The 26,596-nt window shown below is 42.1% G+C and overlaps 1 protein-coding gene across 1 annotated transcript in view; it reads right to left on the minus strand.

Annotated features, from left to right (window-relative positions):
- The window catches only part of fras1 (Fraser extracellular matrix complex subunit 1), a 397,669-nt gene that overhangs the window by 129,299 nt on the left and 241,774 nt on the right, over nt 1-26,596 (minus strand). Inside the window, exons 19-28 of the mRNA XM_052040656.1 lie at nt 24,032-24,172; nt 20,568-20,711; nt 16,897-17,049; nt 16,644-16,790; nt 14,107-14,253; nt 10,304-10,444; nt 8,450-8,590; nt 7,702-7,842; nt 3,706-3,976; nt 358-442 (exon numbers count right to left, since the gene is read on the minus strand). Coding sequence (XP_051896616.1) covers nt 358-442; nt 3,706-3,976; nt 7,702-7,842; nt 8,450-8,590; nt 10,304-10,444; nt 14,107-14,253; nt 16,644-16,790; nt 16,897-17,049; nt 20,568-20,711; nt 24,032-24,172 — 1,511 coding nt within the window. The remainder of the gene's footprint in view (nt 1-357; nt 443-3,705; nt 3,977-7,701; nt 7,843-8,449; nt 8,591-10,303; nt 10,445-14,106; nt 14,254-16,643; nt 16,791-16,896; nt 17,050-20,567; nt 20,712-24,031; nt 24,173-26,596) is intronic.

Raw genomic sequence — 26,596 nt, forward strand, 5'->3', positions numbered from 1 at the left:
TTTTTTTCCTTCAGACAAAAGCAGGGTGCGCATCACCAGAAGATTTCAGATTCTTAAGTTGTTCTTGGGTAAATCATTTCCTCCTACTTAAGATTATAATAAACGTGAGGCTGATTCAACATTACCTCTGAGAGAAATGTGAAAGAAATCTGCTCAGTTTAAAATCTGGGCATTGCTACTCTTTAATTTATTAAAGCAAAGAATATTCTTGCAGAAAAAGCTTTGGAAGTATAAACAGAAATGGTTTAATTTCAAAAGGAAATTACTGTGGTTACAGAAAATCTGAAATAAAAATATAAAATGCTGGACATGCACAGCAGGTTAGGCAGCATCTAAATATTTAACTTCATTTAGTACCTTGAATGAAAGAGCTTGAATATTAATTATTTCTGGAAGGGAGAACAGTTGGTGGTCACTGGCTTTCAGGGTAAGTTTCCCCTTCCTGGCAAAAATCAAAGACAAAAAGACAAAATAAAGTATTAAAGTCAAAGAAATTACCAGTAATTTTAAAACTTAAAAATAATACTTAGCTGACTTGGTAAAATCATACAGAAAAGTGGAGGTATCGTTGAGCTCTGAAGTTTTCAAGGTGTGTGAAAGGTTCCCACTATTTGACAGCCACACAATATACATGATACACATGAACTTCTAGTAATAATTGAATGGGAGCAACGCAAGGAACCACAGAGTATTCATGTTATTCATTGTATTTGCTATGTAACACAAATGGGCCAGAACTCACTGCCTGTAGTAAGTCTGAACTTATCGTTCCCAGATCTCTCAAATAGGAAAATGCTGCTCAAAGCCACCCCAATCCAAAAGAACAAGGAGCTGCCATGTGATGTCATGCTGTCATATGGAACAAGTTCTCCAGCAAAACAACTGAAAAAAATTAATGTCTGGTGAAGCCACACGCCCAGGTTCAGCTGAATGCCCAACTTATCTAGGACACTTAAAGCCTCTAAATGTCCCTGACTTTCTGAATGGTCGAAACCATTAAAAACTATGAAAATGCAATTAAAAATATTCAAACCATTTTAAACAATTAAAACATCTACATCAACTCAATTAAAAATTGCAAATTAACCAATATTTGAGTCCCTTATGGCTGTGTCTTTCCATTCAAATGAGTGGAGACACTGTTCACAATAATATTCCCCAGTGTGGGAACTGAGGAATTGCAGCACCATTGCTAGCCTCCAATATCACAGCGGTCAGTAAACTGTTGGTGAAGAGTGGCCAGCAAGTTTGAAGCTTATGTATTCTTGCAGGAATCCTGAATTTGGCAGCACTAATGCTGGGACATGTCAATAGGTTAGAGTCAAAAGATCCAGAGCAATAGTTAAACTATTTTAGATCAGAAATGGTTTCTGTATTCTCAGTCCAGTTGGATCCATCACCACATTTATAGGTTCTTCAATCCACCTGATTCTCTTCAGCTCTGTTAACGCAGCCAGAAAAATCTTGCCACTTCTTGTCGGTGGATTCATTTACTATGGCCTGCTGTGTTTTTTCCAAATATAGTTGGGATTTAATTATAAAGTATATATTATTTAGCAATGTTTTAATGGCTTGATTCTGAATTTGGTTTGATAGTTTGTCATTGCTGAAAATAATATTCTCAATGACATCCTAAATGAACATTTGAAAAAGCATTTTAAAGTAAATTGAAAAATAAAGCATACAACCTAATGTAAAACAAGTTAGCATAAGGAATCAATTTCAGTTTTGATATTTACAGTTTAGCCCACGTAAAAGAGCAACAGATGCATAAAAATGCATGAATAAATTCATGTTGAAATCACATATTGACTGTAATATTTCTTCTTGCAATTTCTATTTTATTACAATGCAATTTTAATAAAATGGGAATTTCAACGAGAAATATGAGAGTAGTCAAAAAGCAAAATATTGTAGATGCTGGAGATCTCAAACAAAAACAGAAATTGCTGAAAACACTCAACTTCTGATGAAGAAGGTTCTTCAACCCAAAACTTTAACTCTTTTTATCCTTTCACAGATGCCACCTGACCTGACTGTTTCCAACAATTTTTGTTGATATTTAAGACATATTAGAGCTTGTAACGAGAGCATTCCTAAATGATAAGACAAGAGCATTCCTAAATGATAAGACAAGAGCATTCCTAAATGATAAGACAATTTTTCAACAAATTCCCCGATATTCCCTTTGAGACCTCTTGGTTTTCTACGGTAAGTGCCAGTAGAATCTCCCCTAAAAAGTGGGAAACGGTTGATTTGTGTTCCTGCAATTGTTTACTGTCTGTCTGGAGATCCCATTGGTTTCCTGTTTAAGGTACAACAGAAAGAAAGAAACACTGCAAAATCTCATAACTGCAGTATATTGAATAAAATGATTTATTTATAATTCATGAGCCCACTGAATCAGAAACTGCTTACTCCTTCCACAAAAAGTAGAATACTGAGAGATGTTTAATAAATGTGTGAAATTAATTTTTTATTACTTTGATTCAAAAATGATTACTAAGCACCTCTAAATATTTAGCAATGTGGCCAATGCTCAGTGAATGTGTCAAAATTACAGGGTTAACTTTGCACTGGCAATGATACCAAAGATTAATTGCAAACATCATGCAGAGAGTTCAGTGAACAGCTGCAGGCAAAATGCTCACTTTGGGCAGTTGTGACTAATACTATCTTCCTTATCAGATGTCCACTTTCGTATCACGGAGTTGGTTCAATTGCATGTGATCTTCCCTATTGGCACTCTTAGACAAAGTGCTGTACCTTGCTAATTGACAGGAGATTTGTCATTGATAGGAGAGCACTGGGTGTAAGAACCCCAGGAGCTTAAGACTCAAATGGCAGTGAATTGGGATGAAAAGGGATCTCAGGAGCTCTTAGTGTGGAGCTTGAAAGTTCTCTCCATGATGCCATGGGTTTCCACTGGGTACTCCAGTTTCCTCCCACATCCCAAAACTGTGCTGGTAGGTCAATTGCCTACTGAAATTACCCTTTAATGAAGGTTAATAGCAAAAGAAACTAAAGGGAGTTGACAGGCTTGCAAGAGAGAAGAAGCTGCAGTGCTGCAGAGAAATAAGGAAAGAGAGAACGGGACTGATGGGATTACTCTCCTGGAAACCATTATGGACCTGATGGGCCAAACAATCTCTTTCTATGTCATTGTAAGTGAGCGGGCAGAGGGAGGGTATACTTTGAGGCTACATTGCTGACTTTTCTTTAAAATGAAGATGCTCTATTTTATTTATCAAGTTACATACATTGCATCATCAAGAGACAACACACATTCTAAACACTGAACTCCTGGTCTGAAAACACCTGGCTTTCTCATATATAAATGCATCACACATGTTTCTTCTCTTCAAATACATTATTAATGCTGCAATGCCCCCATAAAATCAATTATGATACAAATATTTCTCCTGAAATTTTGTTTTTCATGCACATCATACCCATTTCAAAGAAAGTCGATGTAATTAGATTGAGCAAGCAAATTTATATCACACTCCGCATTGTTCCTCAAGTTTTGGCTCCCAAATTAAATTTATGGAAGTTTTAAAAAGTTTTAAAACTTCACCACTATAGTAAACAATTCCTTAAAGAGTTTGGTTATCAGTGGGATGTGTTGACATTAAGAACTGCCGGTGTCTGAAGATCAGACATCCACTGAATATTGAAGGGGTCAGCTTCTGCAAAATCACTAACCTGGCTTTATCTTTATCATGAATAAAGCGGATGCTGTGTTCCTTCAGCTCAACGGTGGTGAACATGTCTCCTTTCTGAAGATAGGTCTCTTTCCCTTCCTGCATTCTAATCAGTTTCCCATTGTCAGGGGGGTTGACAACGTAGAGGACAAGGTTCTCACTGGGTGTGTCAGCATCGTATACACTCAGGACGGAAGTGTTCAGTACCTGGCTGCCGCCAATTCCCACAAATACAGAGCTGGTTGTGTGAAGGACAGGCGCGTAAACATTAACTGCAAAGATAAGAATATTCACTGCATTAACTAAGGATAGATAAATTCACTGAAGATGCATGGTATGGATGTTTGACTGCCACACAAGCCTGAAATTGGGTGGCACAGAAAGTGGAAAGGCTTTTTGGACAATCACATATCCCTACCCTGATATGGATACTCTTACCCTGGCCTCAGGGGTGGAAGCTGCCAATCACGTGTTTTCCACCCTGCCATTTATGAGGCATCTTTCACCAAACTCCGGATATCCCAAAATTCTTTACTGCTAATGATTTCTTTGGAAGTGTAGTCACTGTTGTGCACAGTAAAGTGTTTTAAACTGTAATGTAATAATGACCAGATATTAATGACCGAATGCTTTTAATGATGTAGGTTGAAGGCTAGAGGGGTACAGAGGAGAACTGCTCTTTTGTGTCCACCTGTGAGGGCAAATGGGGCCTCAGTTTAAGGACGACAAGAATGGGCTCCAGGCAAAACAACCGATTGCTAAGCTTTTTGTCATGGCTGCTATTGATTTCAAGGATCAATGTGAGGGAACGGTGGCTAATCATGGGCAGCAGAGGATGATGGACTGAATTTCCATTTTGATGGGTGAGGGTTTGATGCAACCAGATGATTAACTCTCTCTTCTATTTCTGCAAAGTGCTTCAGCATGAGGTTCATACATAAGGGGGTTACCATGGGAGGACTCAGACCATTGGGTTTGCGTTGAGATCGAACCTGGATTGGTTAGAGGCCAACAATGCTCAGATTCATGATCTCCTTAGCAGAAGCGAGCAGCCTCCATCACCTGGCAAAACCAGGCCAAAGATGGGCCCTGAAGGCAGAGGTCCAGTGACACATCCGCCACAGGACATACAGGAGGGAGGATCCAGGCCTATGCAGAACAGCACGGCATGCATAACTTATTCCAAGCTACCAGGACTGCCTACAATAGACCCCACTTGATTGGACAAAACCCCCTCCAATTGCGGAATGGCTCCTGCTCCTCAGGGAAGACCACAGCATCGGTCATCATTAGAATGAGTCTCAAGAGACTGCAGATGATGGAATCTGGAGAGGAAAAAAAAAACAAACTGCTGGAGGAACTCAGCGGGTCAGGGAAACGGACAGTCGACGTGTTGGATCGGGGACCTTCATCTGGACTGAAAGGTACAGGGGTGATAGCCAGTATAAAGAGGTGAGGGGAAGGGGTGGAGCAAGAGCTGGCAAGCGATAGGTGGATCCAGGTGAGGAGGGGTGATAGGCAGATGGAGGAGGGGAGAGTGTAAATCATGACAGATGCTGGGAGGTGATAAGGTGGAGGCAACAAAGGGCCGCAGATGAGGGAATCTGATAGGAGAGGAAGGTGGAGCATGGAACCAGAAAAGGGAGGCGGGGAAGGCAGATGGGAACATTGGGGGGGGGGGGGGGGGGGAACCTAATGCGAGGAGCGTGTGGGTGATGGGCTGATGGAGTGGGTGGAGGACGGGGTAGAACCAGGGTGATGGGCAGTGAGGGAGGGTGTGTGGATGTGTGTGTATATACGAGGAACTGGGTAGCTTAGGAGGAGAGAGAGAAAAGGGACAGAGGGGGTGTGGGTTATCTGAAACTGGAGAATTCAATGTTCATGCCATTGGGTTGTAGACTCCTCAGGCGCAATATGACACCCTGTTCCTCTAGTTTGCATTTGGTCTCACCCTGGCCGAAGGCAGATGGGTCGGCGTGGGAACAGGGAGGGGAATTAAAATGGCTTGTAACTGGGGGCTCCAGATGGCCACGGCAGATGGAGCGTAGATGCTCGGCAAAGCGGTCGCCTAGTCTTCGCCTGGTCTCACCGATGTAGAGGAGGCCATGGCGAGAGCACCGAATGCAAGAAACAAGGTCGGAGGAGGTGCACGTGAACCTCGGCCTCACCTGGAAGGGTTGTTTAGGGCCCTGGATGGTGGTGAGAGAGGAGATGGTGGGATGGGTGTTACATCTCCTACGGTCGCAGGGGAAAGTGTCTGGGGAGTGGGAGGGATGGGTGGGGAGGTATGAGCAGACCAGGGAGTCACAGAGAGTGCGGTCCCTGCAGAAGGCAGAAAGTGGTTGGGAGGAGAAGATGTGGCTGGTGGTGGGATCTCGTTGCAGCTGGCAGAAATGACAAAGAATAATGTGCTTGTTGTGAAGGCTAGTAGGGTGAAAGACAAGGACTAAGGGCCACCCACTGGCCCCTGTATCACCCTCCCCCTCTCCTCTTTATGCTGGCTACCTTCCCTCTCCACTCTTGGTCTTGATGTGGCATCTCGACCTGAAATAATTCCTCTCCCCCCCACAGATGCTGCTTGATCCGATGAGTTCCTCCAGCATTTTGTTTTTTGCTATACAAATGCAGCTTAATTTGTCTCACTTTTCAATCAGGCTACCATTTGTACAACCAACTTCAGAGATTCCATGGATTCCACTTGTGGATAAAATTGCTACGTTTGGTTTGAAATCTAACCAAACAAATCAATTTTACCCACAAGTCACCTAACTTTGTTATCCTGCAAATTGCATCTAAAGGAAATCAATGCTGCAGCTATTTTCCAATTTTACCCATCTAATCACACAGGTATTTACTGAACAATTCTCTGTACATAAAGGCAGCCTTGTATTTGACAACATAACAGATTGATATTGTCTAAAATCTAGATATTGCACCATCTGACATGCCAGCCAGAAGATCCAAGCAATATCAAGCTTCTTTGATCAAATCCCTATCTTGTCCGATACATCTAAAATCAGTACTGCAGTTCTAAATCTTTCCTTGAATCAATGAAAAGGGATTATCGGGTCTAGTTATCTTTCTCTTGTTGTGTGAGGGTAGAAATTCATCTTCCATTGCTATCAACTGAACTGAATTTCTGAAGCGGAATTCAATCTGCACATGTTACTATATCATATACATAGCAGAAAGAATGAATTTCTACCGCATTACCTCTTGGTTCAAATAAGTGGCTGACTTTGAAAGTAAGGAGACAGTTGTAAGGTTGATTCTTAATGTCATATTTGTGGAATGACCCACAGCATCCATTATGTAAGCAGAAGGGAATAGGGCAGGTAAGCCTTAGCACAAGAATGGCCCTACTCCTAGAATGGTTGAAGCTTTTTGAGGTCGTATTGGCAACATGCACTGACCTTGATATAGCTTCAAAATAAGTAAAGTGCATGTTAATAGCTTCTTACAACTAACGTTTCATTGCCCTGTATACTGTTTAAAAAAGGGCTTATTGGAGAGTAGCGCATCATTTTCTGAAACAGCAGCTGAAGCCAGTTTTTTGCCTGTGGTTTTGTTTAGAAGTAGTCACGTTTCAGCATTATTAACTGTACAACAGATCATGCTGCAACTCATTCCCAACTTCTTTATTAATTTTTTTTATTGCTCAGGACTCCAATTCAGTTCTCTTTCCAACACACTGTTCAGCATGGGCTGTCAACTGGGCTCTGCCAATGGCTGTCGAGTAATGAAGGCAGATAGCAAGCTCCAACTGCAACTCGGGTTACAGCAGTCAGCTCCACACCAGGTTGAGCTGCACTAGTTTAAGTGCAACAGCCCTTCATGAGCAGCTGCACCTTTTTACTCCCAACCTCCTTGTCATGATGATATTCCCTGAGAGGCTGTCAGGATTGTGTAAATGAAGTTGAATGATCAGGAAACCACTGTACTTAAATGAAATCACACTTGCCATCCCCCCACTGTCCTTGTTTCTACAATTTCTTACCTTCACACACTCTCTTGTGCACATTGCCATAGTAACCTGGACCACAGTCGGAAACGCAGAGTGCGTTCTTCAGGAAGGTGGTGCTGTCACATAGCTTGCACTGCAAAGCATTGTCACACTCTAAACACCCAGTCAAACAATCTACAAGTTAAGGGAGAGAATGTAACAAGTTAAAATGTTGCAATGGAGGAGAGCCACAGCAATAAATGAGCAGTGGTATCCACCTGATCAGAACCACAGGCACCTTCTAAGCTAATTGTCAATGCTTTGGGAAGAGAAAATGCTGAGTAATATGCTACCATCCAGAAAGAAAACTGTACTGCATGGTACAAGTAAATTACATGATTATCTTCATTCTGTCCTCCAATGTCCAGATCTCAGATCTAGTCGCAAGGGTGCCAACTTGACCTAGTATGAACCTAAGACAATTCAGTTTCATCTGTAAAAGAAGAACAACATCTCCACAGGTTTTTTAATGAAAAGGTCTGACATCTCACACTCATGTCACTGATATTATGCTCTCTCACATCAGCTAGAGTGCTGAGCGTGATTATAGTATCCAACATGAGATTAGCTAACCAAAACAAACCATGAGCCAAATTTAATATCTCCTGAGTTCATTCAGCTAGGTTCACTGCACAATAATATCACAAACTGATATGCCACAACAGCAGTAACATCATAACAAGTATATGAATGGTATTTGCACTAAAAAAAACTTTCTTTGTAGAAGTAGCCATTGTCTCACCTATGCATCTTTGATGACTGTGATTGGAGTGATATCTTTTTCCACAGTCTTGAACACATTGTGTTCCTAACAGTAGATAAGGTGTCTCACATTGGTTGCACACATCAGATCTGCTACACTTCAAGCAGCGTTCATTACATCCTACAGAATACACAATTAATACAGTGATTCCACATCCTGTACAACAATCTTCTCAAATTTTGATTGCAGGGAAGTGTATTTCAGTAACATTAATAGAAAGAAGAACTGTTAATTAAATTGTTAATGCCTGTAAGAAATATGAACATATTTGATTTCCAGTAAGATGAATACTTATGAATCATATCTTCAAAAGGTTTGCTGCAAATGCACAACATTGGAAAACACCTCTTCTCTGTTCAGATGCCTTCAAATTTAAGAGTTTTACAAAGGATGGAGTGCGGGTATATGGTAACGAAAACATTTCTAATCACTGATTCCTAAATACTGCTTGTTAGTGGAAGATGGAGCTTCCGTCAGATATGTACAAGAGTTATGAAAATTAACATATTCCACAACTAATGGGCTCTCAGACTATACCTATGGGTCAAGTAAGATTAAGATTTCTTTATTAGTCACATGTACATTGAAACACACAGTGAAATGCATCTTTTGCATAGAGTGTTCTGGGGGCGCAGCCCGCAAGTGTCGCCACGCTTCCGGTGCCAACGTAGCATGCCCACAACTTCCTAACCTGTACGTCTTTGGAATGTGGGAGGAAACCGGAGCACCCGGAGGAAACCCACGCAGACATGGGGAGAATGTACAAACTCCTTACAGACAGCAGCCGGAATTTAACCCAGGTCGCTGGCGCTGTAATAGCGTTACACTAACCGCTACACTACCAGTTTATGAAAAAAATATATTTTGTAAATTTAATTACTAATTACTCATTTTATTTGGCAACTAGGATTAAAAGTGACTAGAAACAACAGCATTATACACACCTACTTTCAAGTGCTAAAGTGCTAAATATAATGAACACTTCCTGGCGCACACTGCTTAACATGGTAATCAAAACTGCTGATTCTGTGCACCAGACTGGCGTAAGGACACTGCTGAACACGCAGTGAAGTCAATTTTCATGCAACACACGTTTGACCTCACTGCTACAACATGGAATGCAAATACGTAACAATGAAACAGTGCGGACCTCGACCAGAAAAGCTGGCCTTAATGTAGGAAGGGGGCCTGCTCAAATGCTCTTAAAAGGGCAGTCCTTCCCTGAATTATGCTAAGGGAGTCTGTGGCAGGAGACAATGATGAATTCTTCCTCCATGGACTGACAGACTAGATGTGTCTGCACTTTGTAGGTAAAGGCCTTCTTCCTTTTTTAGGGAAAGTATCGATCTCTCCTATTCTCATCCTGGGTGATCACTTCTACTGTCATAGTTTCAGATGAGTGTTAGAGAAGGGGGTTATTTAATCCTGAGTTAGTGCCACTGACCTCGGCAATACTTGACCAGAATCTGCCCCACCACAATCAGCAGAGGTCCCCACTGAGAACTGCTGTTTTAATTGCTCACCCAGAGAGGGACATTGCACACGTAAGCTTGTACTTTGCATGCAACTCTGAAAATTAGGCACAATGGTTCTTGTTATTTATGCCCTGGATGAAATGGTAATGGTTCATTGGTGCCTTTTTAGTATCTGTGCAAAATACAATTTCTGGGCCAAGGGATTGCCAAAGGCAGATTACGCATGCACTGGTAGTTCAGTAGAAACAATCATTAGTGATAGGATAAGTAACATTTCTTTGGAACTAGAGACTTTCCTGCTTCACTCCTTTCATACGTTTGCATGTAACTTATTGTACAAATCACAATGAAGACTCACGTATGCATTCTTCTCCTGCTTTGTAGAAGCCTGCTTTACACTGCACTACACAGGAGCCTTCTTGCAAAATATAGCCATCCATGCATTGCAGGCAGTCAGTTTTGAGGGGCCCCTTACAAGCATTGCAGCTCCAGTCACACTCTATCAAAATAAAGACCATTGTTATTTTCCTTAAAGATAACACATTGATGTGCATTTTTAATGAAATAAAGGAATGCATAAAAGACTGCACTGCTTCAGAAGAGATGACAACACTGATACCATCAGCGGCAGGGAGTATGTATCCTGGCTGCCAGTGTGGCTAAATTGCTCAGCTTGTACCAACAGGACAGAAAAAATAGATCTGCACCCTTAAATGTATGACGGCTTTCGCCAAAATCATACAACAGAATTGGAGAGAAAGATTTGGTAAAAGCTTTTCTAATTGCTGTTGAAATACTGTGCGATATGTTTGATATACAGTGTCAGACAGTAAACCAATTCTGAAGACTCAACTTGTTCAGTTTGTTTGCATTATAAAAGGGTTATAACTCAAACAACTACCAGAAATGGTTCCACAATCAGCATATCCTGGGTGAATCTAATTTTAAAGACCGTCTGCCTGGGGACTGCAGTGTTTAAATACTTCAGACATGAAGGCTGCTGAAATCCAACTACATTGTCGGTTAAGATGCACAGTGTGATAGTAACTTCAATGCAGATTGGAATGAAAGGTCAAATATTCATTTGCTCATAGCTGACAAAAAGATCAATGGATAAATGCACCTCTGGGTCATACTCAGCCATGCAGACATACAGATCCAAAGTTCTCTGAGGAGTTATTGATCACAGAAGCTGTGGCAGCTGAGGCGATTCCTGTTTCCTATTATCTTCCAATAACTTTGTTGGAAAATGGGAAGGTGTAGATTTCAGGGGAGGACAACACTGGACTCAGCAAAGATGAATGACGCCACCCGCCACCACCACCCCCCCCCCCCCCCCAGTGATAATCCTCCCATCTCAAAACTAGGGTTTCATTGGTCAAAGTTACAACGGGAGAAACTCCGATGAAACTCACTCTCATCCTTACTGTGTGGGACTCTTTCTCCCTTTAGGTAGACACCATCAAGCCAACCTTACCAATACACAACCCTTGGCAGGGTAAGAGGATGGAGAAGAAGGGAGCATTGGCTATCAAGAGACTACATTTTCAAAATAACCCACTCATCCTCGGTGGGCATAGAACCCAAATGCCCAAGGGGCAAATCTTCAGTCGTCTGATATAATGATACACTGATACAATTTCTTACATTCAGATAAAATAAACTGTCATTAAACAATTTCTTAAAGTAGTCAAATAAGTGAGCAAGATATCTGCAACATTTGGTTGTCAAAGAGTTTCAAAACATTATTATCCAATCTGATTTAAATGTGCAATGTAACATAGATAAAACAACATAGTTGAAGGCCACAGTGATTGCATGAAGTGGCAAATGTCTGAACCCCAAACTGCAATGCAATCAGTTTACGCAATACATTTTATATTTTACTATGCCAACCTAACTCTGAGACTAGGACTCAACACATCCCTCTGTAACTGGATCCTTGACTTTCTAACAAACAGACCGCAATCAGTGAGGATAGGCAGCAATACCTCCGACACGATTATTCTCAACATTGGTGCCCCACAAGGCTGTGTCCTCAGCCCTCTACTCTACTCCCTATACACTCATGACTGTGTGGCCAGATTCTGTTCTAACTCCATCTACAAGTTTGCAGATGATACCACTGTTGTAGGCCATATCTCAAACAGCAATGAAGTGGAGTACAGGAAGGAGATAGAGAGCTTAGTGGAATGGTGTCATGACAACAACCTTTCCCTCAATGTCAACAAAACTAAAGAGTTGGTCATTGACTTCAGGAAAAGGGGCGATGTTGCACCTATCTACATCAATGGTGCTGAGGTCGAGAGCGTTGAGAGTTTCAAGTTCCTGGGAGTGAACATCACCAACAGCCTGTCCTGGTCAAATCACATAGATATCACAGCCAAGAAAGCTCACCTGCACCTCTACTTCCTCAGGAGGCTAAAGAAATTTGGTTTGTCCCCTTTGACTCTCACCAACTTTTACCGATGCACCATAGAAAGCATCCTATCAGGATGTATCACGGCTTGGTACGGCAACTGCTCTGCCCAAGACTGCAAGAAGCTGCAGAGAGTTGTGGACACAGCCCAGCGCATCATGGACACCAGCCTCCCCTCCTTGGACTCTGTCTTTACCTCTTGTTGTCTTGGTGAAGCAGCCAGCATAATCAAAGACCCCACCCACCCAGGTCATTCTCTCTTCTCTCCTCTTCCATCGGATAGAAGATACAGGAGCCTGAGGGCACGTACCACCAGACTTAAGGACAGCTTCTACCCCACTGTGATAAGACTATTGAATGGTTCCTTTATACAATGAGATGAACTATGACTTCATGATCTACCTTGTTGTGACCTTGCACCTTATTGCACTGCACTTTCTCTGTAGCTGTGACACTTTACTCTGTACTGTTATTGTTTTTACCTGTACTACATCAATGCACTCTGTACTAACTCAATGTAACTGTACTGTGTAATTGACCTGTATGATCGGTATGCAAGACAAGTTTTTCACTGTACCTCGGTACAAGTGACAATAATAAACCAATACCAATGCCAACACCCAGTCAGAAAATGGTGGGATAAATACAGCATGGGCAAATTCCAACTTGAGGTTTTGGATTTATTAAAGATTAAACAAATAAAAGAATGATCAATAGTAAAGACGGTTTAGGCAAAAATTTACAGTAAAACATTGAATAGTTAAGGAAATAACAATATTCAGAGTCATCTCACCAAATATCAATAAGATGAAGTGTACACTTAGCCCCAAAACAAAACTACTGACATCACTGTACAAATCACAGATGCAATTATGCTTTAACCACTCAAGAATAAATTCAGATGTGAATGCTTTCATTAAGTTTAACCAACATTAAATTCAAAAAAGAGCCAATCTGATTATTTATTTCTCCATAAACATTAGGCAATCTAATCACCCAAGTTAATGAAACATATGGATTTCAAATACTCATTTATCACTGTGTCCTGTCTCATGAAACTTCAAAATTGTAATCCGTTGTTTTAATCTTCCCTAATTCCAGTCAAAGAAACAATTTAATTTAAAACCATTTCAAGTCACATTACTCTTAAGCCAAATGTAGCACATTATTTCTGAGGGCCATTAGATTTAGCAACTAACTATCTAATTTCTTTGCAACATTCTCCTCCATTTCTATGGAAGGATTTGACACAATCCTCATGCTACAATCTGCATTTTTTTCTACTCTGCATAAAATAAGCAAGCTCTACTCTAAATCACAAGGCACTCCCAGCAAACCAGGAGCGCTACTGCGCCAAGCCTTAATCATTCTGAAAAGACAAGAGAGCCTGGAACTCTGACTGGCATCAATCTCTCTGCATAGCAACGCTCATACTTGAATATTCACCATTGTGTATTGGTATTCAAGTACATTTTCAAATTGCTTAAAAGTATACTACTCTTTCTTTACTGAAGTAAGCGAGTTACAATACATAATTGTACACAACTCTATATTAAGAATCTTTTTTGAATGTCTCCTGTTCACAGGATTCAACATGAAGTTGAGAACCTCCTTCAAATGTCCACATCATACCACCAACATTTTCTCATAATTAATTCTTTTCAGAATTTAAAAAAGGAGCAAACCAATGAAATAAAGAAATTTAGAACTCCAAAAGAAGTGATTAGATCTGTCTAGCTTACCTCGGCAAATTCCTGAAGAGTAGTCAATGTAATACTGCTGGGCACAGGTCTCATATTGACATTCTCCAAAGAGTAAAACTTTAGTTGGGTCTTTACAGGACAAACAGGCTGAATCTGACTCACAGGTCAAACATTGACTACTGCAGGCTAAAGACAAAAGGAAGAAATCTATTGAGATATTTCACCCTAAAAAAAGACTATAATATCACAGATTCCATCTTAGATTAAAAAATGAATCAAGTTACAAATAGCCTTGGAGTAACTGTCTACTTGTTGTTGATTATTAACTTCCACTTGCCATACTGTTGCCTTCAAATGTTAAAACGAATGCCACAACAACAGGAGAACTAGCAATCAACTTAATGAATGAAGTTTAAATAAACTGGTACTGCAGGAAAATTATCACACAAAGTTCAAACCGTCAACAAAAGTGACAAGAATCTATTCAAAACACAAGCCTAACTGAGATCGAAATAGCCTGTTAATGTTTTAGCTGAACTAGAAATAAAACAAAATGCTTAAGAACTCTTCAATGCCACAGTTATTTGAGGGATCTTTGGTGGCAATGCAAATAAAACAAGAAATAGCTGTCAGAAATCCAAACTATTACATAAACTTACTCCTCACCTGTCAGCCACATTTTTTTAAAAGTGGCTCACTTACTGTATCAAACACATCAGCAATGCCTTATTAAGTTAATGAGGCAAAGAGGTAACATCCTCAACAGCTTATCATGGGAAAAAGACTTTTCAATTTGTGACTAAAAAGACAATTTGACACCAGAGAATTTCAAACAACTTAATGAGATCTCAAGGTGTTAATCAAGCCAACAGAAAATTCTTGCCAGTGAATTGTTTCTATATTTATTTGATTAACTGGCGGGGAATCTTTGTTGCAGTCTACTAATGAGAGTGCTAATTGGCAACGTCTTTCGCAAATCGAGGGAGAGTTTCACCTGGTGCATGTCAATATCTGCAGTGGATGTACAGGATTATCCTAATACTTGGATATTGTTACAAATAGCCTCTGAAATTCTTGGCTGATGCAAGGCAGGGGAAAACGTTCCCATTATTCCCACTGTTGACTGCTATCCAGTCACATCTGTTCGAACTATGTGTGTGCATTGGTCGGGTGAATACATCATATAGACTGGCTGTTATGCCCTTCAGTAAATCAGCTTGGAGTTATGCCAGCTGGTATCAGGTTTTGAGGCATTAAAACACTGCAGCTGGAACCTTCAGTGTCTGGCCATAGACATGAAAATATGCTCGGTATGAGCAGCTGGCATGCACTGAAGTAAGTCTGACCGCAAAGTGACACTTTCAGAAAAGGAGAAATAAAGAGGACAAGTAAAAGATTTGACAAACTAGCTGCACAGCTTTACTGAATTAGGAGGCAGAAAATCAGCAGTTTCCTTTTTGGACTACTTTCCATCAATGACTGCATGAAAACATAAAGAGCAGTTTTCCCAGCACCAGAAAAGCTCATACAGAGTGCACAACTCCTTCTGGGCCCAGGAATATTGTTGTCCTATGCCCAGGTCAATAACAAAGCCCGGAGCTGTAGAAGGGGCTGAAAAATGAATTGTCAGGCTTCTGCGTTCAGCAGCCAGATCTTTAGACGTCCTTGGTAGGGAGCTTAAAATCAAACCCTTCATTGTTCTTTTGATGAGTGAGGATTTGGAACAAGCTACAGTGCCTTGAACAGCAATCCTCCAGGAAAATGCAATGGGAGACCACAACCATCACTTTCTACCTGGTCTACATTGGTGAGATTGGCCTATGCCCTTCATAGTTCAGGCAATGCTCTGCACCTCTCTGAAAATCTACCTATGCAAAATAGGAGGCTCAGCGAGGTGAATGCCTCCTCTGTCAAGGCCTTTGCACCAGGGGAAATAGTAACTGAAGGCAACAGTCAGCAAATCAGATGGAATGACCTGGCAATGCTACATCACATGGTCACGTGGATGTTACCTCGGGTAACGCACTAAACAAAAGCAGCGGAAGGCAGTTGACACTTGCTTCTCAGTAGAAATGAGCATGTTCAGGGAAGGTGCGGAGAATGAAGGGATCACAGTGGAAGGGCAAACATACATTTAAAGTTGTGCCTGCTATTAGTGTTCCAAAATAGCATTAGCTTTTCTCTGATTAGCAAATTATATATAGGACCACGAGTTGAAATTTTTGCAAATACTCTAAAGAGACATGGTATGTTTTTTCCTTCCCATTGCACAAGGAAAATGTCTGCCTTATTTATAACACACACCATGTCACACAATAGTAACTTCCATCTACATTTCCAACACAGATTCTTGAACTGAGGGTCCTCCATTACTGCTTTTAAAAGTATCTGCTCATGATTTTGTTTTAAGCATTCACTGTTGGAACACATCAACATTTCAATTTTCACAGCCAGTGACCAAGACGCCCCACTGGAAGCGCCGAGATCAGAATTTCCGCCGCCTCCAAGAAACAATCAGCAGGCGGAGTAATATAATGGCAGAGGCTCACATAGCACATGGTCACAGAGGTACATACGCTGGCAGATCCGGTCACTGTCACTGTAATAAGCTTGGGGACAGGCACTCATGCACATGCCATTGTGGGCAAGAACGAGGTCTGCTTCACAGTCAGTGCAACCATAAGCTCCTTCACTACTGCAGGCTTTACACGATGAATGGCATCCTAGAATGGTCAAAGGAAAGACATGAATTATTGAGTTTATCGATTTCAATCAAAACTGAATCAACAAACGTTTACCATTAAGTGTTTATTTATTATTATTGCTTACTTTTACAAGTACCGCTGCTAATGAAGTACCCCTTCGGGCAATGAGAAGTGCAGTGATCTCCAAGCAGCAACTCATGGAGATTCTTGCAGTTCAGACAGACACTGCCTGTACCTTGAAGGTTAGCCACACACTGTTGACAGTCTGGTTGACATTCTGAAACAAATAAAAACAGTATTGGTCCTGGAAACCCTAAATTATACTTTAAGGATTAACAGTTATGCCATTGGCATCTCATAAGGAATGCGGCTTGAGCTGTGGATCAGGAGTGTGGCCAGGTGGTCAGCAGGAGGCAGGGAGTCAGGAATATGGGTCAGGTGTACAGCCGGAACTGAAAGTCGAGAACATGGATCAGGTGTATGGTAGGATGCATTGTTTCAGAATATGGGCCATAGCTGGGGACTGGAACAGCACCTGGTATGTGGTTGGGCTTGGGAGCCGGTGACAAGATGAGAAGCAAGGAAGAAGTCAGTGAGTAAGGGCTCCTGTGCTGAGCTTGTGTGTGTGTGTGTGTGTGTGTGTGTGTGTGTGTGTGTGTGTGTGTGTGTGTGTGTGTGTGTGTGTGTGTGTGTGTGTGTGTGTGTGCACGCACACTCATGCATGTGTGAGTGCAAGTGCAGGAGTGACTGAGCAATTACGCACAAGCCAGGTGGCGCCTTCAGGTCTGCCCTTCTTTCTGTGTTAATCCCTCTACTGTCGGGCACCTTGTAATTGGATCAAAACCTTGCTCTGTGAAACGTATGTCATAACTGGTAATGCAACAGCTAACCACCAAAACCACACACAGGCAATTTCCACTCCACAATGTGAAGTTCAGAACCAGAAATGTCAGGATCTTCATGGATAGTTCCAGCAGTGCCAAACCTGAAGAACCACTTTGCTTTCATCGTCCATAAACTCAGTCACTTTGACATCAACATCACCACACTGAGTCAGACACAATGGGCAGGGGATGGTCGGTTTAAAAACAAGGCGATGGGTACATTTTCTTCAGGAGGGACAAACTTGAAAAGGAAGTTTAACTTCACAGAGTGACCTTTGCTATCAAGAATGAGCTAGCTCAGCAACTTCTTCTGTGGAATTAGTAACTTCCTTGGCCATATGACCTCTCTGTTCAGTCTAACAGAACCAACATGCTACGGTCAGCAGCTCATACACGCCAATCCTGGAAGCTTCAGCTGACTCCAGGGAGGATTTCTCCTTCAACCTTGGAAAAGGAGACAAACTGATCCTCTGGGTGACTTCAACACCGAAGTGGAAATAACGCAACCGTCTGGTGAGGCACAATTTGGCAAAGGAAGAGTGAAAGAAAGCCAAGCTGTCAGGCTGCATCTGTGGAAGCAGAAACAGTGCTAACTTTTCAGGTTCAGGACTCAAGGTGTCGGAACCAAAATGTAAACTCTGTTTCTCTTTCCATGGATACTGATTTTGATTTTCTCTAACTTGAACAGAGTCCTTCTCTGGACAACATGCTTGGTGCACAGCTTTGTCAGAATGAACACCCTATTTCATAAGAGGGACAAGTACAAGACACAATGGCAACACCCCCTGTCCAATCCCTAGCACCTGTTAGAGGGAGCCAAAGATGTCACCATCACCTGAACCATGACAGGTGCCGATGACTGCTGCACTGACCGTCAATCTGACCTGCACGAATATCTCCATCAACATGGCCCCAGAACATCAGCATCAACAGAAGTGTTGTCCCAAGAAGATCAATGTCAAAGCTCTCAAACCATCCTACAAAGGTAGCTCTTCTCAGGCAGCACCTCACAGTCAACCTGTTAACTTCCAGCCAACAGGAGCCACAAGGTGTGCACAGCTCATTTCCCTTCCATCAACATCAATGCTGCCCTTAGCCCTATCTCCTCCACTTCCCGCACGTCTGCCCTCACCCCCTCCCCCTGCCGACATAACAGGAACAGAGTTCCCCTTGTGCTCACCTACCACCCCATGAGTCTCCATATCCAACATTCTCCGGAACTTCCGCCACCTGCAATGGGATCCTTCCACCAGGCACATCTTCCCCTCCACCCCTCTGAAGGGACCACTCTCTCCATGACTCTCTTGTCCACTCATCCCTCCCCACCGATAACCACCCCCCCCCCCCTTGCACTTATACCCACTATACCTGTCCCTGCACCTCCTCCCTTGCCACCATTCTGGGTCCCAGACCATCCTTCCAGGTGAGGCAACGCTTCACCTGTGGGTCCGAGGGTGTCATTTATTGCATCTGGTGTGGCCTCCTGTACATCAGTGAGACCCGATGCAGATTGGGTGACCATTTTGTTGAGCATCTTCACTCCATTCGCTGCAACAGTCAGGACCTCCCAGTGGCCACCTACTTCAATTCCACATCCCATTCCGATACTGACGTGTCTATCCATGGCCTCCTCTACTGCCACGCTGAGGCCAGGCGCAGGTTGGAGGAACAACACCTCATATTCCACCTTGGGAGTTTTCAACCTGATGGCCTTAACATTGATTTCTCTAACTTCCAGTAACCCCACCCCTTTTTTTTTCTTTCCCCTCCTCTCCTTTGTCCTCCCTTATACCTGAGGCTCTCTTACCCTGCCTTGATGACCTGTCCATCTCCTCTCCTCCCCCATCCTTTATTCCATGGTCCACTGCCCTCTCCTACTGGATTCCTTCTTCTTCAGCCCTTTGCCTCTTCTACCTATCACTTCTCAGCTTATTACATCTTCACTCCCTCTCCCACCCACTACCTTCCCCCGTCACCTATCACCTAAACTCACCTATCCCCTGCCTGTGTGTGCTCCTCCTTCCCCACCTTCTTATTCTGGCTTCTGCCCTCTTCCTTTCCAGTCCTGATGAAGGGTCTTGGCCCAAAACGTCGACCGTTTATTTATCTCCATGAATGCTGCTTGACCTGCTGAGTTCCTCCAGCACTTTTTGTGTACTGCTCCAGATTCCAGCATCTGCAGAATCTCTTGTGTCTCTGTGCACAGTTCATGGGCTGTCCTGAAGTCCCCCATAAATGACACCTGAGAAACGACTATTGACCTCTCTAACAAGAATAACCGGGACTGGTTTGATGAGAATTACAAGGAGATCCAGGAGCTAAATAACCTTAAAAATAAGGTGTTCTTGGATTGGAAACTGCCTTTATTCAAGAGAGAAGAAACACTTCCACAAGCAGCTGAAGGCAGAGGTCCAGTCGAAAACCCTGACCAAAAGGACATGGTGGATGGCAAGAGCAGGAGGTTTGGTTGCTTGCTTTTAGTCATGACATGTGTGGTTTCTTCTCTAGCCCCGGCTACAGGCCGAGCACTCAAGGCCCCACCTCAGGGAGGGCCAAGAAAGGGATTGAGCTCATCAAGGACACAGAGGCAGTCAATGGCCACTGGAAGACAGACTTCGATGCTGTCCTCAACTGTGACTTGTCCTTGACATGAGTGGCTGGACTTCATCCCGCATTAACCTCTCCAGTCCAATCTTGTTTTTATCCCTGACTGACAAGTCAAAAAGGCCATATCCCAACCCAAAAATGACCAGGCCTTGGGAGCAGACAGCATCTCACTGAAATCCTAACACTCAGCACTTCAGTCACAAATCCACATTGAGGCAGAGGATGTACAGAGGACCTCAGGGATTCATTACAAGATGAGGGGATGATTTTCAGTTTGTAATACATGGTCAAACTGTTCACTTACCATCGCAGTACCCAACTTGGTTCAGGTATTGACCCTCAGTGCAGCCAGTTCTGCAATATCCATTCAGCAAGGTAGCATGAGGGTGGCATGTCACACAGTCAGAGTCTGAGGGACCATCACATCTTTTGCAAGAAGGATGACAAGCTAGAAAGGAAGAGAAAATGCTATAAATGAGCATCATTGAATATGTTATTACGTTAATAGAGCTAGATAAATACAAGTTGTTGATTTTGAACAAATAAAACAGCAGGAATTTTACTTTCATGCCATGAAAACAGGAACATTCTTGATACACAACCAGCCAATGAATAAGTGCACAGCATGGCATATTACAGAGGTTCTGTTTGTAAGGTGCAAGCAATTATTCCAAAGAGGACATTACTGGATTATTATTGTCATCCAACACATCTCCTCAGGTGAAAGTGTAAACATGCAGCAATTCTTCATGTCACCCAGGCAAAGAATTCTGCAACAATCAAGCCACAATAGCTACTTCCAATCTTGTCCTGACCCATTACTGCAAGGGCACCTCCAACATGTGTCATCTACCAGTTGTCACGAGCAAGAACACTAACTGATTTTGCCCTCCCTATCCCAGCGATACCAAGACCAAAGCACTCATTATCAAGTCATCAACTCAAGACATTAACTCTATTTACCAGTTCCCCTCCACCAGCAGCCTCCTCCATCTGGCAGAACTGGTACTCACCCTCAACAACTTCTCTTTCGGCTCCTCCCACTTTCTCCAAACCAGAGGTGTAGCCATGGGCACTCGCATGGGCCCCAGCTATGCCTGCCTTTTTGTCGGCTACGTGGAACAGTCCATGTTCAAAGCCTACACCGGTAACACTCCACAACTCTTTCTCCGCTACATTGACGACTGCATTGGGGCTGCTTCCTGCACCCGTGCTGAGCTCGTCAATTTCATCAACTTTGCCTCCAACTTCCACCCTGCCCTCAGATTCATATGGTCCATCTCTGACACCTCTCTCCCCTTTCTGGATTCTCTGTCTCCATCTCCAGAGACAGATTAACCACAGACATCTTTTATGAACCCACTGACTCCCACGGTTACCTTGACTGCACCTCTTCCCACCCTCTCACTTGCAAGGATGCAATCCCCTTCTCCCAGTTTCTCCGCCTTTGCGTATCTGTTCCCGTGATGAGGCTTTCCACATCAGAGATGTCCTCTTTTTTCAGTAATGGGGGTTCCCTTCCACCACCAACAATGCTGCCCTCACCTGCATCTCCTCCATTTTCTGCATGTCTGCCCTCACTCCATCCCCCCACCCAACCACCCACCACCCCCCCCGCCAACATATCAGGGACAGGGTTCCCCTTGTCCTCACCTACCACTTCACGAGCCTCCGCATCCAACACATCATTCTCCGCAACTTCCGCCACCTCTAACGGGATCCCACCACAAAGCATATCTTCCCCTTCCCCCCCTTCTCCATCTTCCACAGGGATCGTTCTTTCCACGACTCCCTTGTCCACTCGTCCCTCCCCACTGTTGACCCTCCCTAATCTTCAAAGAGGATGTTGCTGCTAATCAGCTTACATCTACTGTTACGTTTAAATGTCAATAAACTAAATATGTCTTTTCATGTTCATTTTGTGCAACAAGAAATGAAATTCACTGAGCCCATTTTCATAATAACAAAACAATATTATGTAGACTCTGCACAGACATTTACACATAGCCCAGCCTTGGACAGATTACCACATAAGCTAAAATCACTTCATTCTAAATGTCAAAAGGGCAGTGCAATTTATTCACTGTGTTCTGGATACTCTAATGGCATTTTATCAGCTTCAATATTTATGTCAAATTCAAATTTACAGTTTTGAAAAAAAAATTAAATTGCTTCACATTCTTAGAAATGTTTGCCGGATGCAAGATGCATAATACTGGATAAATGAGAATTTACTGAAGTACGAATGCACCCAGTTTTAGATTCCTGATTCTATAAGTACAACTTGCAATGTCTTCTAACTTCACATTCAAGGCAAACAAAGGTAGACATTTCTTCATCCAAGTTATTCATGTTTATGGTGAAAGGCCAAGACTTTGAGGCAAGTCCTCTGGGCAACACCATTTGTCATGGTCTGCCAAACAGAGAGCATTGCACTTTTCCTTACTCTCTGTTTCACTTTCTGATCAATTACCAAGTCCCAGCACAAAGTACCTCCAACTTGGTATGCTTTCAGTTTAGTGTATTATTTCTTGTGCTGAGACATCAAATTCCTTCTGGAAATCCATTTAAACAATACAAATGGCCACCACTCATTCCCACATGCAACTGACCGCATAAAAAAACCCAACTTCACTGATGAGACATAACATTCACTTAATTATTACTCTGTTAGAACACAAGAAATAGACACGTAAGTAGGCCATCCAGCTCCACCATTCTTCAAGATCATGCCTGATCTTTTACCTCAGGACCATTTTCCTGAACCACCCCTTTATCCCTCGGTTCCTTCAAATGCAGAAATCTACTGATCTTTCTTGTTGAATGAACTCAACAACTGAGCTTCACTGCTCTCTGAATGAAGAAATTTATCCTCAATTCAGAACTAAACAACCTGATTCAGAGACCGTGACCTCTGGTTTTAGACACCTCGGCCTGCAAATCTCGTTCCCCACATCCGGTCTGTTGAGCCCTGGAGGAATTTTCTAAGTTTCAACAAGATTGCTCCTCACCCCCCTTATCTCTGGAGGACATAGGCCTAGTCTACTCAATTTCTCCTTAAATGCCAAACACATCACCTCTGGAACCAATCAAGTAAATCTTTGCCGTGCTTCCTCTATGGCATCTATATCCTTTCATAGGTAACGGGACCAATAATGTACACAATACTCCAGGTGCTGTCTCGCCAAGGCCCTATACAACTGCAGCAAGACCTTGTCACTCCTGTGTTCAAATCCTCTTGTAATATAGGACATACATTTGCCTTTCTTTTTACACCTGCACATTGGCTTTCAATGACTTGTGTACCAGCCGCTAAGGTTCGTTTGAGCATCACACTATCCAATGTCTCGCATTTGAAAAAGAAATCTGACTTCCTGCTTTGTACACCAAAGTGGATGACCTCACATTTTTCCACATTATTTTCCATCATCCGTGTTCTCACGCATTCAATCGGTTTGTCTGACCCTCCTTGAAGCCTCTTTACATCCTCCTTCGTACTCAAAATTCCATCTGCTTTAGTACCATCCGCAAACTTGGAAATACAACATTTGATTCCTTTAGTTAATCGTTGATTAACTTGTTCAAGACAACAAACTGAACAATACAGTTTTGTGGATCACAGGATTCATATTCCTGACTGGCCAATTTGAAATCAAAAGTGCATCTATTAATATGCAAGGCAGAACACTGCAGCAAAATATACAAGAGACAGGCTGAAGGAGAAAAAGAAGTACTTGAGCAGTAGAATTGGGAAGGAATCAGACATACAATAACAGGCCTTGTCTTGACTGTAGAATCCTTCTGGGCACACAAGGAGACATTTGCTTTTATGTAGGACTCTCGATGAAGAACAGGCTGTGCAGTTTTGAGGACTGCTCCCTGTGCAGCTTAGGCAAGTGGAATGACACTCTGTATGCAAGATAAGAGATGGCAGACACAAAACAGTTATTAATATTCAGCACTTCACAATCCATGAGTCTCTTGGTTACCCTTCAAGTGACTTGCTACCTTTTTAAAGTATGTGTTTTCTGAAATGCAACAATATTTAATTCTACTTTCTTCAGATTCTCCAAACAATTTACCAACTGTTTTAACAAGAAAATCAATACCTTTATATATTCCCTGTTCGGGGAAATATAATTCTTTTGCTTTTACACACTTTTTGATCAGAAAGAATCCACTATTCTTAAAGCTGTATTCAACTGTGCTTCCTTTGTTTATTTATCTATCTATTTATGCGTATTTCTCACATGGGTATGTTATAATATACCTGTATATTTGCAAAGGCCAAAATGAATAGCTTTTCTAGCACAGTGATTTTTTAAAAACACTTAATTGTTCATTAGCAAATAAGTCATTACCAAGAAGTTTTAATAACATGGACTGTATCAGGAGCATGTCCCATAGTCAGTTGCAAAATTAGAACTTCAAACAGTGGAATGCACTGTACTAATCATCAGGCACCAAGAGCAACAGTGTCAGATAAGGAATACTTTCACAGATCTGCATTGCCAGCATGGAGCTCAGCAATATGAATGCACGGCAATTCATCAAATTAATGGACAGGAAATAAAGAGGAATATATTCCCAATACGTGCTTATGCTGGTGAGACTCCATACTGGGACAACGATGTCATAACTCTGTAAAGCAGAATAAAAGTTTAGAATCTATTTTATTAGTGATATACACTAAGGTCAACATTAGAAAATCACTCTGCCTCAGCATGAATGCAGCATGTGCATCCGAGTGCCAAGTACAATTTTCAGTAAGAAATCAAATAACCTCAGTCAATGTTTTCATTTGTCCTCACTAAGTTTCCAAGCGTTGACTTACTGTTCAGTCTACTTATCAATTCAGTTTAAGAGGGCATTGGAAACACTTATGATTTTTCTCTCCCTCTTTGAAAGAACCCACACTGCCCATGCTTAAATAAGAAAGAAGTTTAGGAAAGCGAATGGCGTTCATAGATCTGTGTATCAGCAACAATCAAAGTCTGCAGGAGGAGAATCTGAAGGAGGTTAATAAAAACAGGCAAAACCATTTAAGTAATGCCATGCTATTTATAAAGCACTGCCTAATGAAGCTTAAAATTGGTGCAATAAAGTAAATGCAACAAATATACAAATGAATCAAACAACAAATCTCACTACCACCATTCAAAATATCCAACATAATGAAGCTGAACTGACATCCATCATAATCAATTGCCATTTGAACAGGTATGGTCCTTTTTCCCTCTTCTCATGGCAATCTGATCTGCTTCTGGTCTGGTAAACAACAGAATGATGCTGGAATTATAAGTGTGTAGAACAATGGCCTGAGGGAAATCAAACACACAGACACTATTTTGCTATGGTCTACATCATCAGATGTGCTGTTAATAATTAGTTGGTCGAAATGAATGCCTCAAGCCACTCAGAGATAAACATGCACAGGAGGGGACTTGTGGCTGGTAATCTGAGCTTGGGATGGGTATTTTAGCACATGAAACTCAATGGTAATGCGCTAGCACGATTACCTTACCTTGGAGTTGGAAACGATGAAAGAAACCAAACTGCTCGAAGAACTCAGCAGGTCAAGCAGCATCCGTGGAGGCAAAGGGATAGTTGTCATTTTGGGTCAAGTTTCTGCATCACATCCCGATGCAGGGTCTCAACCCGAAACATCGACCATCCCTTTGCCTCCACCGATGCTGCTTGACGTGCTGAGTTCTTTCAGCAGTTTATATCTTTGCTCCAAATTCCAATACCTGCAGTCTCTTGCATTGCCTGTGATGACAGTACTCTGTTCAAAGCAGGTCAACCAACTCTCAAAAACACTAAAGAAGGAACCATCATTTTCCAGGCTATTTACACCATCGCGGGGTAACAGTTTAGGGATCTGCTTTCTCTCAAGCTTCAGTCACAGAGTGAATGATTCCTGAAGGGGATCTACTGACTTCAATAGCAGCTATTGTCACAAACCAGCAACAAAAGAAACACACTGAGCATGATTCAGTGTTAAAAACTATTTTATTAATCACTACTTATGATAATACGTAAAATAAAAGTAAAAATGTTAGTATGTTAGAATTCAAAAATGTTAAACCTCGAACGTTAACCCCAAAACTAAACTCTTCGTGTGTGTGTGTGACAAAGTCCAAAACTCCCAGTTCCTGAATGGTTCTTAAAGTTCAGTTCCGCAAGCCATAAGGTGAAACATGAGCAAGGGCTTCTTCAACAACCACCGTTGTCTGAAGATAAGATGTAGATGTAGAAAAACATAGAGAGAGTACATACGAAATCCAAATGTTCCACGATGGAACCCAAACGACACTTCAGTGTTTACTCGGT

The sequence above is a fragment of the Pristis pectinata genome, chromosome 2 (genome assembly GCF_009764475.1).
Source record: "Pristis pectinata isolate sPriPec2 chromosome 2, sPriPec2.1.pri, whole genome shotgun sequence".
Taxonomy (NCBI): domain Eukaryota; kingdom Metazoa; phylum Chordata; class Chondrichthyes; order Rhinopristiformes; family Pristidae; genus Pristis; species Pristis pectinata.